This window comes from Anoplophora glabripennis, unplaced genomic scaffold, assembly GCF_000390285.2.
Source record: "Anoplophora glabripennis isolate ALB-LARVAE unplaced genomic scaffold, Agla_2.0 scaffold815, whole genome shotgun sequence".
In the NCBI taxonomy this organism is placed as follows: domain Eukaryota; kingdom Metazoa; phylum Arthropoda; class Insecta; order Coleoptera; family Cerambycidae; genus Anoplophora; species Anoplophora glabripennis.
In genome coordinates, this window is record NW_019416961.1 from 57,912 (window position 1) to 76,608 (window position 18,697).

General features: G+C 32.1%; 2 protein-coding genes across 2 annotated transcripts in view; both read right to left on the reverse strand.

Moving 5' to 3' along the window:
- Positions 1 to 18,697, reverse strand: part of LOC108912633 (rho GTPase-activating protein 44) — a 60,729-nt gene that overhangs the window by 39,054 nt on the left and 2,978 nt on the right. The window contains exon 2 of the mRNA XM_018717931.2: positions 2,701 to 2,839. Coding sequence (XP_018573447.1) covers positions 2,701 to 2,839 — 139 coding nt within the window. The remainder of the gene's footprint in view (positions 1 to 2,700; positions 2,840 to 18,697) is intronic.
- LOC108914675 lies at positions 6,953 to 7,632 on the reverse strand. Its single transcript, XM_023455749.1, has 2 exons — positions 7,543 to 7,632; positions 6,953 to 7,415 (listed from the first exon to the last, which is right to left on the reverse strand). Exons 1-2 carry the CDS (start codon positions 7,597 to 7,599, stop codon positions 7,041 to 7,043), a joined length of 432 nt encoding a protein of 143 aa, XP_023311517.1. The 5' UTR covers positions 7,600 to 7,632; the 3' UTR covers positions 6,953 to 7,040.

The following is an 18,697-nucleotide window of genomic DNA, read 5'->3' on the forward strand; positions in this document are numbered from 1 at the left end:
CAGACTAACAGTATGGTTAAAATTGAGGTACTTTGGCATTTATTTAAATTATTCTTCTGTTCTCATGAGCATTGAAATTTATTTCACTCACTAGCGGGAACCATTGCGAATACATTGATATATAATAATATTCAATTATGTTAGTTTCTTCGATGATTTGTGTCCTCATCTGAAGCTCTGTTACATGGTAAAAATATACATACTAAATCGTCCCCTTAATGTAGTCTGTAATAATTTTGACTTTTTTATCGCACACTAAATAAATTTAGGTACCTACCAGGTCAAAACTAACAAAAACAGAATATATGATTTATTACTATGATTCCCTTTTAGGAGAGTCCCGCGAAGCTCATTTTGTTATCGGAACACATAGAGTAAACATTGTGCATTATTGCAAAAACGTAAAGGAGCCCACATCAAAAATATCAAATTAAACTATAAATGTGGAATGCAGAAAAGTAATAAATAATAAAATAACAAATAAATAAATACATCTTTATGTAAATAATGAATGTAAATAATTGTTTTATTGCATTCAATGGTAGCACGTAATATCTCAAATATTTTTCCCATTTCCACGTTACCAGTTTTTGTAATATCACCACTCGATTTTCTAACTTTCTATATTGTAGTGCATACTCTTCCACATTAACACAGCTCACTGGTCACATGAAGTTGGTTGAAGAGTATCTTATTGTACATTAATAATCATAAATCCAATTCTTGTTTAGCTTAAAAAGGATCGGGGGCTACGAAAAAATGCAGCCAATTTCATATTATTAAGGTAGGTAATACCTACTAGGTATATTATTTTTGCAATGTGAAATCAAATTCTGTGAATTATGCTTGAATTCGAATTGTTTTTTTTTTAATTAATGCCAAAATTTTGAATATTTAACATAGATTATTATGGGAAATGCCCTTACAAGTGAATTACGGGTGAAAAATGAAAATGTTAAGATGAAAAACATATAGACATTTACCTGAATCATTAATTAACAGATGAGAGAAAGAAAAAAGTAGATTACCACACATTACACAGAGAAATAATAAATTTCAAACATTAAAAGTTCTGATTAGCCATCAATAAACGTGAAGGAGTAACGGCAACAGCGCAATAGAGTATGAATGAGGATACGTGGCGGGAAATTTAAATAAACGTTCGATACACAACAATTTACTAGAAATGGATTACATTCAACTTGTGTTTATTTGTGTAATTCAATTTGTCATAATAAAATTAAATAGGAAATTTTCAAATGAAGCATGTTTTTTGAAATCTTTTTTATTTATACAATACAATAAACTTTCAATACAAGAAGTAAAAAATACAGCAGCATATAAACAATGAAATATTTATACTTTGCATCACAGCACATGTGACAATCCTATGCACTTTGATAAATTATGACATTTTTAATATCATTTTTCATGTTAAAATTAACATTTCAATAATGTCAGTATATTTTTTAGAATATTTTTGGATGCACTAACATCCTATCACATATATTAAATTGTATTATACTTTCATAAATGCAATCGCTTTAAACCCATGTCTTATAAGGAACATTTGTATTTACAGAAGTGCATCATAGTAGTATGCATGCAACTAAATCATATTTAAACTTTTCCACATGAATCACAGTTTGCAGATAATCTAAAATACGTAAAAGTTCTGTCCAAGAACAGTGCATGCCATGTACTCTTATGTCGATAAGTTGATGCCACTGTACAAGGCCGTATTGGTCGGTTTTTAAATCATATTATTTATAAAATATTTGGTATGCTTATAACAAATTGATTCTCCACAGACATAATATTGTTTTGAATTCTAAGTTAATACGTGACATTATAATAATATTAATTTACAATTTATTTTCTATCCTTAAGAAACTAAATTTCTTATCGGAAGAATGATCTCCCATTCAACTGTATACATTTTTTATGTAGAACTGTTCACGGTCATTGGCATAGAAGTTGGGATAAAAAAATCCCACTTTACTACTCATTCCTACGCCATTGACCTACATAAATTTGTAAATTTTACAGTAAATTATGAACGTGTAAATGTTAACACTACACAATTTATTATAAGCATACCAAAGATTTCAGAAATAATATGATTTTAAAAACTGACCAATATGGCCCTGTACAGTGAAAACGGTGAGACTTAAGACCCTTGCTTTATAAGGCAACTCTAAATTATTTATCGAGTTCTATTTGTGGTTAAAGTTTGATACACTCGAACTGAAACACCCTGTATCCATGACAAGGATTGCCAACTTACAAATAATAAACTCAGTATACTCGTGCGCTGTTGCAACTTGTGGCGTTTATTTATGCATTATTATTGAGTTAAAAATAATAATTGAAAGATGGAAATATAGTTATAATTACGTATAAGCATTTTAAACTCGATTTAATTCAATATCTACAAGCAAGTACCTCAATCTACTTACTTTCTAGTCATAAAGAATATTTTTCTTTGCATTGACAGCAATGATTTTATAACACGGTAAGTATAGGGCCCCCACGTCCCCCCTGTTGAAGCACCCAATCCTCCTTAAGCGTGATACGATAATTATTATTAAAGATTTTTTTTATAGTTTAGTTGATCAATTTGTGTAGTAGGGGGATTCTACATTATATCATTCTTAATATTAATTTAAATAAGTTAATATGATAAAAAAATAAACCTACCATAAATTTTTCCAGTTCACTGGTTGGACCATTAGGAGCCATTTTTTTAATAATTGATGTAATTGCACCCCGTAGAAATTCAACTTTTTGATCAGCAATTTGTAATTCTTCATGGTTTAGTATCTCACTCTTTTCAGCTCTGTAACATAATGAGATACAAATTTTACTATACACTGACACTGAGAAAACAAAGTAGCCAGGTAAAGTTGAAAAACAATATTCACTATCGACTGTTATCATATTATCATGTTATTGCGATATTTTTAAAAGTTTTACGCTCTCAGAATAGTTGTAACATAGCAATTGTACTTTTATTACTATAAAAAAATGTCCCTATTTTTAAAATACTTTAATTCAATTTTAACTCTCTAGTTTATGACTGAACATTCCATTTTAATTTATTTAAAATGCCCTGAGTAAGTTTTTTAAATTTTAAATGAATATAAATTTTCATGCAGTGAAAAAAAAAACATGAACCCTATATTAAATAACTTGTAACATAACTAAACACTTAAGTCTAGAGTGGCGAGGTTATTGAACTTGACTGCCTAAATGCTTAATACGGATATAAACATTACAATAAGGTTGCAATATATACCAGTTATACCACACATCAAAAAGAGAGTAAAGAGACAATATTTTTGCTCTCATTTTCTTTATCCTTCATTTCCATGACATATGCATATATGTCTGTTTTATTAAAAGCCATTAATTTAGAAACAAATATGGATCTTGGTTTTGAACTTTGAGATTAGTTAGAAGTTGTCCCCATGGTTAGTATAAATAAATGTATAACTTTTAAGGTAAAAATACAAATACAGTGAAAATCGGTTATAACGGCCTTCAAGAGACGATTTGTTTAAAGTTCTTATAACCTATAGACATAATAAGCAATTATATATTTTATTTAAAATATTTGTAGAAAAAATTATAAATTTACAATATAAGTATGTATTTATGTATGTACATGTATTTGCATATATTACTGAAATACAAATTCTTCTGGTCTCTAAACTGGTAATATCAAATCAACTAATTAACACACTGTAACTTATACCCCTCTCAGGGTACACACCAACATCTTTAAATACCAGATACTTCAAAAACTTCCTCTGATCACGTTCAACGTCTTTCGTATATTATAAAAAGGATACCAAACAAGCACTGCATACTCCAATCTAGAACGCACAAACGCAAAATACAAAGTTTTAATAGCATTTATATCTGTGAATTGCTTACAGTTTCTTAATATAAATCCATAAAATTGTAACACTTCATTTATTTTAAGGACTAGATGATCAGTAAAAGAAAATTTTGCATCAAACAATACACCCAAATCCTTGCAAGACTCACACCCGGATAATACAATATTATCAATACTATAATTAAATTTATGGACAGATAATTTTTTGGAAAAACTTAAGATCTTGCATTTGGATGGGTTAAGATGTAATCTATTTTCAACACACCAGGATTGTATATTGTCAAGTTCTTTCTGCAAATTATTACAATCTTCAAGACTAGTTACGGATGAAAATATTTTTCTATCACGCGCGCTCGCCTATGGGACCTATAGTGTAGGGGGTTATGTGCTCGAAAAGTGCCAGATAGTACAACGGCGTGACTATCTGGCACTTTCCGTGGCACTTCTGGCACTTGTGATAGAAAATAGTATGTGCAACTTTCGGAAAAGTTGTCACAGCGCTACTTGGGCGCTTTCCGCACTCGGTTCGCTTGTGTGTCAACTGCGCCCGCGTGGCGCTATTGGCAACTTTTCCTCACTTGTTACACAATGTACTATTAATTCATCTGCATATAATAACTTACGACAGCTGATTACTTCATTTATATCATTAATGAACAAAACAAACAGTAACGGACCAAGTAACGAACCCTGAGGTACTCCAGAGGTTGCTACATAAGAGTCAAGAGTCAAAACCATTGTAACTAACATGTTGCATTCTCTTGTATAAGCAGGACTCAATAAAATCAATAAAATCGTTAGAAAAACCAGTTTGCAAGTTTATAAAGTAAAACCTTGTGATCTATCCTATCAAAAGCCTTTGAAAAGTCTGTATAAAGCACATCTACCTGTCCTCTATTATCTAAAACTTGGGCGACATATTCAGCAAAGGCAGCTAAATTGCTAACAGTTGACCTACCACTAACAAAGCCATGGTATGGAGAAATTAGGTTATGATCAGAAAGATAAATACGATTATACAGAACTATTTCGAAGACCTTGGAAAAATTAGAAATAATTGATATCGGTCTATAGTTTTCAACTTTAGACTTGTCTCCATTTTGAAATACAGGACAAATTCTGGCCTCTTTCCAACGATTTGGAAATGTTCTAGTTTTTAAAGCCAGATTAAATAGTCTACATAAGGGGCGGGCTAAAATTGCAGCACAATCTTTCACAATAAAAGAAGGAATATTATCATCCCCAGACATCATAGAGACTTTACTTTATTTCTATCCTTCCAAATTGTTGAAATCGTAGCAACACACCACATTCTTTTGCTTGCTTGCATTAGTTTCTCCCTTTTTTAATCTATATATTATATGTAATTTTTCTTCTTTATTAAACACATTCCTCTTCGACATTATTATAGAAAGTGGTAATTAATTCATATAATATAACTATATGTAGTCGTAATTTGTCCCAAACTTACTAACTGGTGTCGAAAGCGTGGATGTTGACAGGGCGGGCAGAAGAGCGGTGCATTGGTTTTAAGGCCATATATCACTATTGGTCATTATAACCGACAGATTCTATGGTAAATGTATATAAAAACGCGTCGCTAAATCCGAAATGTCGTTGTAAACGGTGCCGTGGTAAATGATATTTTTAATATGGTATTTCTATAGGATTAAACCGGGACTTCCAAATTCCGTAGTTATATCCAATATGGCTTATGAAGCAATGTCGTTATAACCAATTTGCACTGTATATTCTTAAAGATATAAATATTTGCCAATTTCTTGTAGTACATTGAATCTTTCTTTATTATCGTATATTTTTCTGTGAGGCTACTGACCAAAAGATCATATACAGGCTATTACAAATTCGCTTCTCACTACAGGGATCTCGGAAACTGTAAGAGATAGGAAGTAGCTTAAATGGCGGCAAAGTTGCCTAATCAGGGGACCAACATTATGTCTCTAAAAAATCTAGGCTAACATGATTAGTTTTCGAAATATTTGAAAAAAAAACAAATTTTGGAAATCCGTTTTTGTTTCATTTCAACCTTGTTTGAGGTGGTATTGAAAAAAGAAGAACACTTTCTCATGGCAAATTTTTGGCCTCTATCGAACGGCATAATCAATTTATGTGTATAACATTTCGTCTCTCCAGGGACCATCATCTACTTCATTTTTTAAATTATGACACTGGAAATTTTATTACATTTCTTGCAAGCCTTCATGACCCAATAACACTGTACTACCTCAGCTCGAACCAGATTCAGACGTTTTGTCAAAAAATTCATATTCAATGTATTCGTTACAAATTTATCTAATTTTTTTAGATTTCTATGATTCTTGAATTATCGTAAACTTTAAGTGTCGTTAGACCCTGTGAGATCCACTTAGTTATTTAGACTATTATCATCATACGTTACAATAAAACATTATAAGGGCCGGTACTTTCAGTCTAGATTAGATAAATATAAACCTCGGTTAAACTTTAACCCTTCGTTTCGGTTACTTTCAAACACTGTCAACTATTGACCAGGAGTTAAAGTGGGCGTGTCCGTAGTTAAATTTAATCGGAGCATCTATCCGCGATTACCGCCTGATTAACGTGGTTTTGATACTTTTGACAGAACTGACGTTTTTAAAAATAATGGATTTGAATGAATTGGAGGAGCTATTCGATGATAACGATGAAGAAATGATAAACTACGTGAATAATTTGCGTACATATGAAGTAAAAACACGCATAAACCATTTTGAAAAGTGTACAGAAGAACAATTTTTTAATAGATTTCGGTTTATCAAAAACACTGTCAGGACAATCTTGCTTCCACTACCTTAAGTTATTTATATTTGCTATTTTTCTTGTTAATTAAACCATTAGATGTATAATAAATATGTGTTTCTGTTTTTGTTTTATAAGTATTACTTTGTGGTTATCCAATCACTGTTATACATATTGTCTATGAAATAAGATGTCAATTTGAAAAATTTATTGACCAAAAATTAAATATGCATCTTATACCAGATTCGGTTTTAAAACGGCTAATAATAACATGATGTAACCCTTAACATTACTATATTATAATTTACTTATCACAAAAGTAACACGTGATTTGTGTATAATTTATTATTAATGAGAATTAAGATAGCCCCAAACTTTGTTTAAGTTTCATATTCAGTTCGGATTTTAATATTTCTATTTTTATTTTTTGTTCTTCTTCTTGCAAACTGAATAGGGTCCTTTTCCGTGCGCGCTCTTCTTTTAGTTCATTGTACTGTTCTTCCTTTATCTGAATGTCTAAAGCCAAAATTTTTTGTTTAAGCTGCCACTCCTCGTTTCTATTTGTTTTATCTTCTTCCTTGGTAGACAACTCAACTTTGTAACAGTCCTTCTGAATGTTTATTAAATTTATTTTATTTTCCATTAGTGTCTGAAAGCTTTCTGCATTATTTTTTTTCTCCATGGCAGTGACAGTCGTTCTTTTTCTTTTTTTAAGATTCCATCGATTCGATGACTAAAACATGTTGGAAAATGCAAAAAAGTTATGGCTATACGATACCTGCATAGTGCATAGGTAAGTGATTTCCAACTAAAGTTAAAAAAATGTACCTAATACAACAGATTATAGGTATGTGTCTTACCAAAGGTGTTATTTCATTTTGATTAGGTAACGCACAATCAATTGATGTTGGTAGCATAGGTGGATCAATTTCTTGACTGGAGTGCTAAAATAACAAAATGAAAAGGAAATTAATATTACAAGGCTTTAATCGATGGCACAGTATAGCATCTATATCAACTTTTGTGAGACATAAAATTCCAAATAATTACCCCACTTTGCTGAACGTCTTCATTAAATTGTTGACCTTCTTGCACTTGGTTTAAATCTATATCATAAGTAATACCGTTATCATGGTTTTGTTTAACATTCTCCATATGTGTAACATCACCTGGATCATCACTGTCACCAACAGGAGGCAATCCTTCTATACCAAGTTGCAAACGTGAATACAATTCCTCTTCATACCATAACAACTTGATGTCAATCGGTGGACCTCCACCAGTTCCTTTATAATTTTCTTTATTATCTGATATTTTCTTCTTTAATGTTTTTTTTATATTGTCGTACTTCATTTTTAAAGAATTTATGTCCCTATGTCCACCACCAATATTCATACTATTAAAAGCCGTGCTTACTCTTAACCATGCATTATTCTTTTCTTTAAGGGTTGCACCATCAGTTTTTTTGTTCTCAATTGTTTTCAGCTCTGCTGCCAATAATTTCATAAGGATACCGATTTCATTTTCAGTAAAGTTTGTTCTCCTTTTTTTCTTGTTATCCATTTTATAGCTCAACACACACCGCAAAAGTAATTAAAAAATCGTAGATTTGACAAGGAATGTATGACACATGACATGCATCATAACATAAAATTTAAAATTTGTGTACGACGTACGTCTTTCCTACTATCCTAATTCAAACCCAGTTTACCTAACCTAGTGTTTGAAAAAACCGTAAAGTACCCAATATCCTTTAAACTTCAGTTAGTTTACTAGGATTAATTTATAGATCGATTAGTTAACGGTGTATTTAATCTAGACTGAAAGTACCGGCCCTAAGAGTTTTAATCTCCATCACCTAGTCATACATAATTTGATAAGTTGTTGCTTCAAACTTAAAACCTTATTTTTAATTTCATTATGACAAATTAATTCTTAAAAATGCATATGAACAACCAAAACTCCAAATAAATATTATACTTTAAAAAATTACAGTAAATGTTCAAAAACGTTTCCATTTTGGCAAATGTTGAAAATGAAGATAAGCATAATAAGATCGGAATTTATTATACCTGTAACTGCAGCTGTGAAAGAGTGTCCGATGTATCTGTATGAATATCCTGCAAAAAATTAAACTACGAACACGAAATTAAAACTCTAATAATGTTTTATTTTTACATGTGATATTTTAAATAACTAGGTGGATTTTACAGGGTTTTACTTATAGGCCGTCAGCCCGCTGCAAAGAAACCGTATGATTTCACCACGTATGCCCTTCAATGTATAGTTAATTATGCGCATGCTGACCAATGAACAAGTACAATTAGTCGGTAAGCGTGGAACATGCACCGGTAAAGGTAATTGTTAATTGCAAAAAAAAATCGTGTTTTACAGTACTAATTATATTTATTTATTTATTTATTTACATGTATGCCGAGCATACTAAATGGTATTTTAGCAACAACAATTAATCGGAAGACGGTCGGCATACGGGCAGAGTGGAACTGTAGGGTCTGGTGACGTCCTTAAAAGTGTAAATAAATATTGCATTTGTAAATGATAGTTACACGTATGCCTATTCGAAATTCAAGGGTTTTTGGCATAGTGCACAATTTCCAAAGGGCATACAGTTCCCGAAGGCCTAACTAATTTCACACCTGCATGATTGTGTATTAATTGCACAGTTATGACAATGATAATGCCAAATTAAATTGAGATTGCAAAGTGACTGTTTTATCATGAACTTTTGATTTCCTAAAGGGCATACGGTTATCGTGGAACCCATACTAAAAAAACTGTTTTAAAGAGAGCAAATTTTTAAGTTATATTTCAATGATAGCGCCACGTATGCTATTGTTATTTTTATTAAATATTTATATAATTATGCAAGTTTGACAAACGGCATACGAATCGGTTGGAACAAAATCATTTTACTTGATAATATAACCAAACGAATTACCAAGCACATTGCAAACAATAGTGCCACATATGCCTTTGTTATTTTTGTTAAATATCTACCTAATTAAGCAAGTTTTTAAAACGGCACATAAATCGGTTGAAACAAAATTGATTTTATCTGATACGATGGCTGCGGGAATTATCATATCTATTTGTGAGTTTTAGCATCGAAATTACTCCATCACTTTTGAGTGTTGTAGCTGAGACGCGGCATAGTTTTCGAAAATGGTAGTAGAAAAACAAAACAAAATGTCCGCGGATGTTAACTTTGTTAATTTAAATGGAACACCCTGTATATTTTTTCATATTTGGATAGAACGCTCCCTGTCAAGCATAGTCTTATAGGATTTGTTGGGTCCATCTCCAACCAGCGAAATACTGTTAAAAAATGAAAAGGTTTTTTTATTAATAAAATAAGACATTTTGTAATTGTTAGACCTCTTTCAGTCATTTATAAATAATAATAAATTATAAAACACATGTATTTATTTACTAATAAAATATTTTTCTTACATTCGAAAATTACAAAGAAAAGAAAAATATATTTGATATGAATCAATCAGCCTCTACCACAAATTATGGATATTTTTATTTATTAGATTGATTTGCAAAGAAAAATATAGTATCACTAACCAAAAATAATAACTTACTCAAACCAAGATTAATGTAAGTACTATCGGAGTATTAATTATTACAACAAAGTGAAACGTCGCTATCACGATGAATTTACCGAATTCATAAAACTTTATTGATGAAATTTTATAGTTCAATTTTTCCTTTATATAATAATATGCAATTATTCGAAAATAAATAAGAAGAAAAATGAAGAGCCGATCAATCTTGTAAATGTAAATGCGCGCGACCAAGAATAAAACTTAGTAAGCGATTGATTACTCATCAGGAAACATGAATTTTTAAATATGTAGTGAACAGTTGTAAACATTTTCATTTTCAAATAACACTTCTATAACAAATTAAATCGATCCTGCAAAAGCTGCAACGAATAAAATGAAATATTGTTTTAACTGAAAAAAAGTAGATTTTTTATTCGACTTAAGGGTTTTTTTTTTGTTATTGTGTTTCTATGTCAATGTTATTTACTGCTCAGTAAATAAGCATAATAGTACTTCGAAATAATATAATTTATACATATATTGAATTGAATTATCCCGTCAGATTCTTATGCGGTTGAGAAACTTGCTTAATTACGCCAATATTTACCGACAAATAACAATGGCATATGTGACACTATGGTTTGCAATACGTTTGGCAATTTGCGTGGTTGTCTTATCAGATAAAATCAATTTTGTTCCAACTGATTCATATGCCGTTTGACAAACAGGCATAATTAGGTAAATATTTAACAAAAATAACAATGGCATACGTGGCACTATCGTTGAAATATAACCTAAAAATTTGCACTCTTTTTTCATGTATGCCACCAGGTAGATCCCTTACAAACTGTATGCCGATGATTTTTATAATGAATCTCACCGTAATGGATGATATATTAAAAGGGCATACGTGTAACTATCATTGTCATACCTGTGCAATTAATACAGTCATACAGGTGTCAAATTAGTTAGACCTTTGGGAATCGTATGCCCTTTCGAAATTGTACACTTTATGTCAAAAACCATTGAATTTCGAATAGGCATACATGTAACTATCATTTACACATGCAATATTTATTTACACTTTTAAGGGCGTCACCCGACCCTTTGGTTCCACTCTGCCCATATGCCGACCGTCTTCCGATTAATTGTTGTTGCTAAAATACCGTTTAGTATGCTCGGCATAAGTGTAAATATAATTACTGTAAAACGCGATTTTTTTGCAATTAACAATTACCTTTACCGGTGCATGTTCCACGGTTACCGACTAATTGTGCTTGTTCATTGCTCAGCATGCGCATAATTAACGATACCTTGAAGGGCATACTAAAGTGTACGATAATTCAAGAGACAGAAATCTTTAAAAAATTAGATAAATTTGGAACGAATACATTGAATGACGGATTTTTAGAGACAAAACTTCTGAATCTGGTTTGAGCTGAGGCAGTACAATAGTGGGGGTAATGAAGGATTGCATATTATTATAAACGTTACATATAAAGATTGATTATCCCATTCAATAGAGCACAAAAAGTTGCCTTGAGAAAATGTTCTCAATCATCTCAAACAAGGCTGAAATTAAACAAAAACGGATTTCCAAAATTTCGTTTTTTTTTTTCAAATATTTCGAAAACTAATCATGTTAGCCTTGATTTTTTAGAGGCATAATGTTGGTCCCCTGATAACGCAATTTTCCCCCCATTTAAGCTACTTCGTATCTCCTATCGTTTCCAAGATCCCTGTAGTGAGAAGCGAATTTGTAACAGCCACAAATGAATAAAATGGGTAAAAAATTTCATTTCACTAATTCATACCTAAAAATTAATATTTAACCGCGACAATACTATACATACGATAATCTTCAATAATTTCTTGCTGGATTAACAACATGGAGTCGATGTGTTGTCAAGATTTAAAACTTGATCTTGAGAGATTGCTCCATTTTCAGCTTGCAATGCAAGTTCAAGATGACAAAAATTACTTGTTTTAAGATCACGGTTACATGCAGATCAGTCTAATCATTGAATCATCCAAATAGTAGTTTGCAACATGCTCATTTCAATAAAGTGATATAATCACACATTTGTTTCAGTTAAATATTCATTGTTAATAAGTATCTATTCAGTTACTGAAATTAAATTCTGTAACGATTATTTTGTTTATTCACCGTTATCCCCAAATTAAAATTGCAAAATTTTACTACTGACATTGTGTAAGTAACTTAGTTAAAAATTTCATATATTGGGATGAAAAAATAAAGTATTTATTTTTTAAAAATAAAGCTTTGTAACAAAGTACAAAAGAACTTCACCAAGTTTCATAATTACTCCACAGTGTGTTTCAAGCTTAGGCCATCAAATCTAGATTCTGATTTGCCTAGTATAGTAAACCGCGACATATTTGAATTTTTTTGTTTTCAAAATTAAAAAGTAACAAAATTCTGTTGAATTTTTTTACAACATGCCGAAACAATAAACAAAATAGGTGGAGATATATAAAAATTCTAAAATTTTGCAAAATATTAGACTGTATTTTTTGCTGGCGAGTTTAGATTGTAAATCAATATGCATCAACTGAGAAAATTTTCCTGATAAGATAATTCAATTTTGATAACTGGTACTACATATTATTATATATATCACCTTGGTTTATGAAAACATAATATCTATCTATTCCTTGTCACCAGATAGGACTTTTTTGGAAACTGTAGTTCTATTAATTTGTATTATTGATTTTATATAGTTTATGTTAAAAAATGGTACTTGATTAAATTTTATTATTATATGACATTCTTGGCTCGTAACCCTTTGTGTTGCTGCATTGGAATACATAATTAGAGTTGTCACCTTCACCACATTCTTAAGATCTAAAAATGTTGAATTTTCGAAAACCTATTCCTATAATTTAGAAGTTTTAGAACCCAAATGGTGTCGATTTAACCAAACTTGCTTAAACGAAAACTACTGCAAAAAAGTTACAGGGTGTTAAAGTTTCCTTTTTTATTTCTTGGTTCCTCCTTAACTCAAAACCCAGTTAACCGATGTGAGCAAAATTTGCTGTTGCTTAGTTTGTCTTCATGGAGCATTGTACTGTCATTAACCGCTACTTGCAACTTTGCATGCAATACGCAACGGGTCAAAGATCCTAGATCCGGTCGTCCGAGCAATGACATACATTTTTCCTACTCAGCAAAAGTTATATTTATTGTAATTATAGAAAATAAAATTAGTTTTAACTCGAACTCTCTTCTGATTAACATAAAATATATCTCTAACCCAAAGACCACATGGCGATACTGCCAGGATAATCAGAAAATGCCAGGATATTATAAGATTCCAGAATGTAGTGCATTTGCAAAAGAAGTTTAAATCAAACAAAATGGGGAACCAGAATACAAAAGAAAAAATTTTAGTCAACCAAAATAATGATAGCACAAATCCGCAAATTTATTCAGCGATAATCATTTCTGGAACAAAAGTAATTTTGTCGCTACTATTGATTTGCTGCTTTGCAATATTCTTTTGCACGAAAATGTTTAAAACACAAATTATTGCAAGTATAATCAAGGACATAAAAGCACTTATACCGTTTAGAGTACCTAGTGAAAAAAAGAAGCAGTAATGTAAAAACTATCAAATTAAGTGAAGTGGAGTTATAATTCTAATGAGAACACCATCCAATATGGAAATTCAGGTGAAAATATTGTAATTATAGAAAATAAAATTAGTCTTAACTTGAACTCTCTTCTGATTAACATAAAATATACCTCTACCCCAATGACAATACTACAGTATGCAGGGATTATGTTCCTATTAGGTTAAATTATACAGGTCATTCATTTTACTACAACCCTTAATGAATATTCTTCTGTAAGTTTTTTGTACGTTTAAATTTTTACAGCCAACTATCTGAAATAGGTAGAGATGTTTATTCTACACAAAAAATGTATACCTATCAAAGTCGAAATTATGCTCAGTTATGAAGATATTACAGAAAATATTTATTAACACGTTGTAGGACAGAGACGTGGATCAGCGTCTTTTCCTTAAGGTGTAATATGACACGACGCTGATCTGCGTCTTCAGCTCGAGGTTTAAAAATGACACGACGCCTTTCAGTGTTTGCATTTACCATACAATATAATGAGAATCCAATCGGCACTGTCACAATACGTTCGAACATTAGTGGCGTAGTGTCACGCATTTCAAATATATTTACACTTCTCATCCCCTCTCCAAATTTATACATATCTGCGACAACTTGAAACAGAACGCAGTACAGCGTCCCAAGTAGCATGCAGTTCGCATTTAGTCGCGCATGCACTGCCGTGCTGTATGTTGGTGCGTTATTAGGTGATTTTTGTGTTTTATATCGTAACGTGGTGTTTTGTGTTAGAAAGGTTAGTATAGGCCCATTCAGTGATATATAATTTTAAACTTTTTCTTTCATTTTCTGATAGTATTTAACCACTTAAATATATCTTTAAAAAATTAGGTCAATAGGATTAATAATAAGTGATATATTTAAGTCTGAATTTGTAAGACCCTTAAAAAGGTCAACACTGCGAGAGAACAGCTAATGACGTCACGATACCGGCCACTCGGCGATCAAGTCGCGAGCAGTCGGAGAGATGTGTAGATATATGCTATACTTTTACCTATATTATATACCTATATTTTTAAGTGTATAAATAGAGAGTGTATAAGAGATATACATCAAGTCTTGTTGAAATGCATTTTTCACACAACATATTTACTTATTATAAACATAGAATGTCTTGGAATATCTAAATACATTTTCGGATTTTTCTCAATGACATAAATGGTTCGCTTTTCTACATTTTCTGGTGCTTTCCATTTTTGTACAAATGTACCCAACGTACTAGACTCGGTACTTGTGGATGTATGCGACGACGTGTATGTGCGAGCAACTCAGAACCACCCTCGTTTTTGGGTTGTAAAATATTATTATTTAAATAAATTGCTTATAGGTGCCTCCCGCAACGTATTTCGAAATTTTTGTGGACGGGAACGTTTAGATGGGGTAGAATTTTTTTTTCGACATAAATTTGAAAATTCTGCTCTAAATGTTTAAATAATAATATTTATAACCCCTTAGACGGGCAACCAAAGAACAACGAGGGTGGTTCTCTGTTGCTTATAGGTCCCTCTCGCCGACGTATTTCGAAATTTTTGTGAAAGGGTACGTTTAGATGGATTTATTTTTTCGGTATAAATTTTAAAATTCTGCTCTAAATGTTGAAATAATAATATTTACAAAACCCTAGCCGGGGAACCAAAGAAAAACGAGAGTGGTTCTTAACTGCTTATAGGTCCCTCTCGCCGACGTATTTCGAATTTTTTGTGAACACGAACATTTAGATAGGGTAGAATTTTTTTTCCGGCATAAAGTTGAAAATTGTGCTCTAAATGTTCAAATAATAATATTTTACAACCCCCTAGACGTGCAACCAAAGAAAAACGAAGGTGGTATTGAGTTGCATACCGTGGCTGGGGAAACCGTGGATAACATCACACAAACTTTTCATTTTTCGGTAATGAAATAAATATTTTATTCGGAGTCGATCCTGAGGTACTTTTGCAGCCCGGAACTATTTAATATTTGTACAATTCTCGGTTTCGACCCATTTAGACTTAAAAACAATGATTAACGAAACTGCCAAGCGAACCACACACCGTATGTATTAACACAGAATGGGATGAGAGCGAGAGGAGTGTTCTGCCAGTCGCCCGTACCGGTATTATGACGTCAGGCAATGGTTGCTCAACGTTTTTCCGCGCTCTGTTTTCATTAATTTATTTCACACATTTCTCGTTGAAACAAAAAATTTATTTTTGGCATACTAACTAATTAAAGGGTAAACTTTTGAAATATGCAATAAAAAAATTTTACTGAATGGGCCTATTGTTAGTAATTAGTTTATTATTTATTGTAAAACAGTAAGTATGTGTTGAACATTTGCATATAATTCGTAATATTTATAGGTTGAATAAATAATAAATACATTCATACCGCATATCAATGTAATTATATGAAAAATAGGTTATTGCTGTTTTAGAAAGTTTTTTTATTAGTAATAGGTTGTTTTTATAAATTTCAGATGGAAGGTCAAAACAGTAAAGATCCCTATGAAAGAGAACAGCAACGGTTGCTCACCTTACTTGACGAAGTGTCTACAGATGAAGAAAAAGATCCATTTGCAGATAGTGATGGCGAGTATGGTTCTGATATGAACTACGAGAAACCTTCATCAGAATCTGATGAAAGTACGTCATCGATTGACTCAGATAAATCCACTGTATCAAGAAAAAAAAGATTTGCTCGTAAGAACAAAAAATCTTTGATACCGGAAGAACCGAATCGACAAACAACCTCAGATTCTTCTGAACCTTTACCTGACAACGGCGTCGTTTCTCCAGAGGCTTCTCCGCCACCCTCACCGAGGCCTTCTACGCCAGTTCCTTCCGATACTGATTCATGGGAAAGTACCACTGCTCCAATTCCTGACTTCAACTTCGATGAGAGCAGCAATTGTTTGAAAATAAATATCGGTCCAGGTTCAACAGTAATGGAATTATTTGAAAGTCTTTTCACTCCAAATATATTGGACTACATAGTCCAATGCACAAACAATTATGGTATAGCTTTGATGAATACTAATAGACCTAAAACGCGACATAGTAGAGAAGCAAGGTTTCGCCCAATAAGCAATGAAGAAATGAAAAAATTTTTGGGGTTGTGTCTGTTACAAGGCCAAGTTTCTACTAAAAACATGCGTCGTTATTTTTCATATTCGGATACATTGTACTTCCACCCAATTTTTTCCTATATAATGTCAGCTAGAAGATTCGAGCAAATACTGAGGGTTTTGTGTTGTTCTCCAGTCAATTCTAAAGGCAAAGATAAAATTCAACTTCTCATAGAAATGCTAATATCGCAATTTCAGAGTGCCTATGGTCCTTCTAAGGAACTTTCAATTGATGAATCATTACTATACTTTCGTGGGAGACTGAAGTTCAGGGTGTACATAAAGAACAAAAAGTCCCGATATGGACTCAAATTTTTTGAGCTTACGACGTCTGACGGATACCTTCTAAATATGGAATTATATAGTAGTCCTGTAGAAGAGGATGACGAATCAGATAACACTAAAACCGAAGCTGTCGTCATGAGACTGATGAAACCATATCTCATGAAGGGCCATGAATTATTTATGGATAACTACTACAATAGCTATGAGTTGTCCGAAAAGCTGCTAAATTGTAAGACTCATACCAATGGAACCCTAAGAACCAATCGGAAAAGTAATCCAAAAAATTTAGTTCAAAGAAAACTAAAGAAGGGCAAACATTTTTGGGTTCGCAGAAAACAAGTGTATGTTTCCAAATGGAGGGACAAACGGGACGTGTTGGTCATAACTACTCGAAATCACCCTCACATGATTAGAGTGAAAAATCGTTATGGAAAAGAACAAATGAAACCCATAGAAGTTTCCACATATAATGATCACATGTCAGGAATTGATCGCTGCGATCAAATGACTGCGACTTACTCAACCCCCAGAAAAACAATACGCTGGTACAAGAAGGTTTTCTTTCACTTGCTTGATGTTACAGTGTGGAATGCATTTTATTTGACTCGAAAATTCTGTAAGGGAAACTCTCGAAAATACCGATTTCTTCATTTTAGAGATGAATTGATAAAAAGTCTAATTCAACTACCTAGTAATATTGAAGCAAAACATTTGATACGGCGCCAAAAGCATGACAACCGACGTCCAGAGCAGGCTTCTTATGAAACCGAGCACGTGATTCCTGGACCAAGTTCACAAGGCCACTGGCCTGAAAGAAACCCTGGTGAACCAACCCCAAAGTCGAACAAAAATTTTTTTTTTTTTAAATGCAGGTTATGTAGAAGTAAAAAAATACGTAAGGAGACAAGGTACCGGTGTAATGGTTGTGTTGAGGAGCCACCATTATGTCCTGAATGTTTTCAGGAGTGGCATGAAATGAAGAAACCTATTTAATGTTTAAATAATACCTATTCTGTAATGTGTTTTTGAAAATAAAGCAGTTTTTCTTAAGTGTTTACTTTTAATTCAACAAGAACAAATTACGCTGATCAGCGTTGTGCCACGGCAATGATGTTCTTTGCAGTCGTAATATGGCGCAATGCTGTACAGCGTTGAACGCATATCAGCGTTGTGTCAGTTTTGCGATAGTTAAACACTTATTATTGTAGCAGAACGTCCATCAGCGCCATAAATAAATGTAGTCAAAAACTACGAAAATATGTGTTCTCACTTATTTTTTAGTAACAGTAATAGTTAGTAATACTTCAAAATCAGTTATCTCTCAAAAAACTGTACTGCCAAAATTGGTAACCTACAAAAATTTCTACTGTCCTTCAACGTGTTAACACA

Excerpts from the sequence above, each read along its gene's own strand:
- LOC108914675 (XM_023455749.1), bottom strand. The coding sequence starts at position 7,599 with ATGCTACCAACATCAATTGATTGTGCGTTACCTAATCAAAATGAAATA. Across the intron at positions 7,416-7,542 it reads AAAATGAAATAACACCTTTG|TCATCGAATCGATGGAATCT; the intron begins GTAAGACACATA and ends AACATGTTTTAG.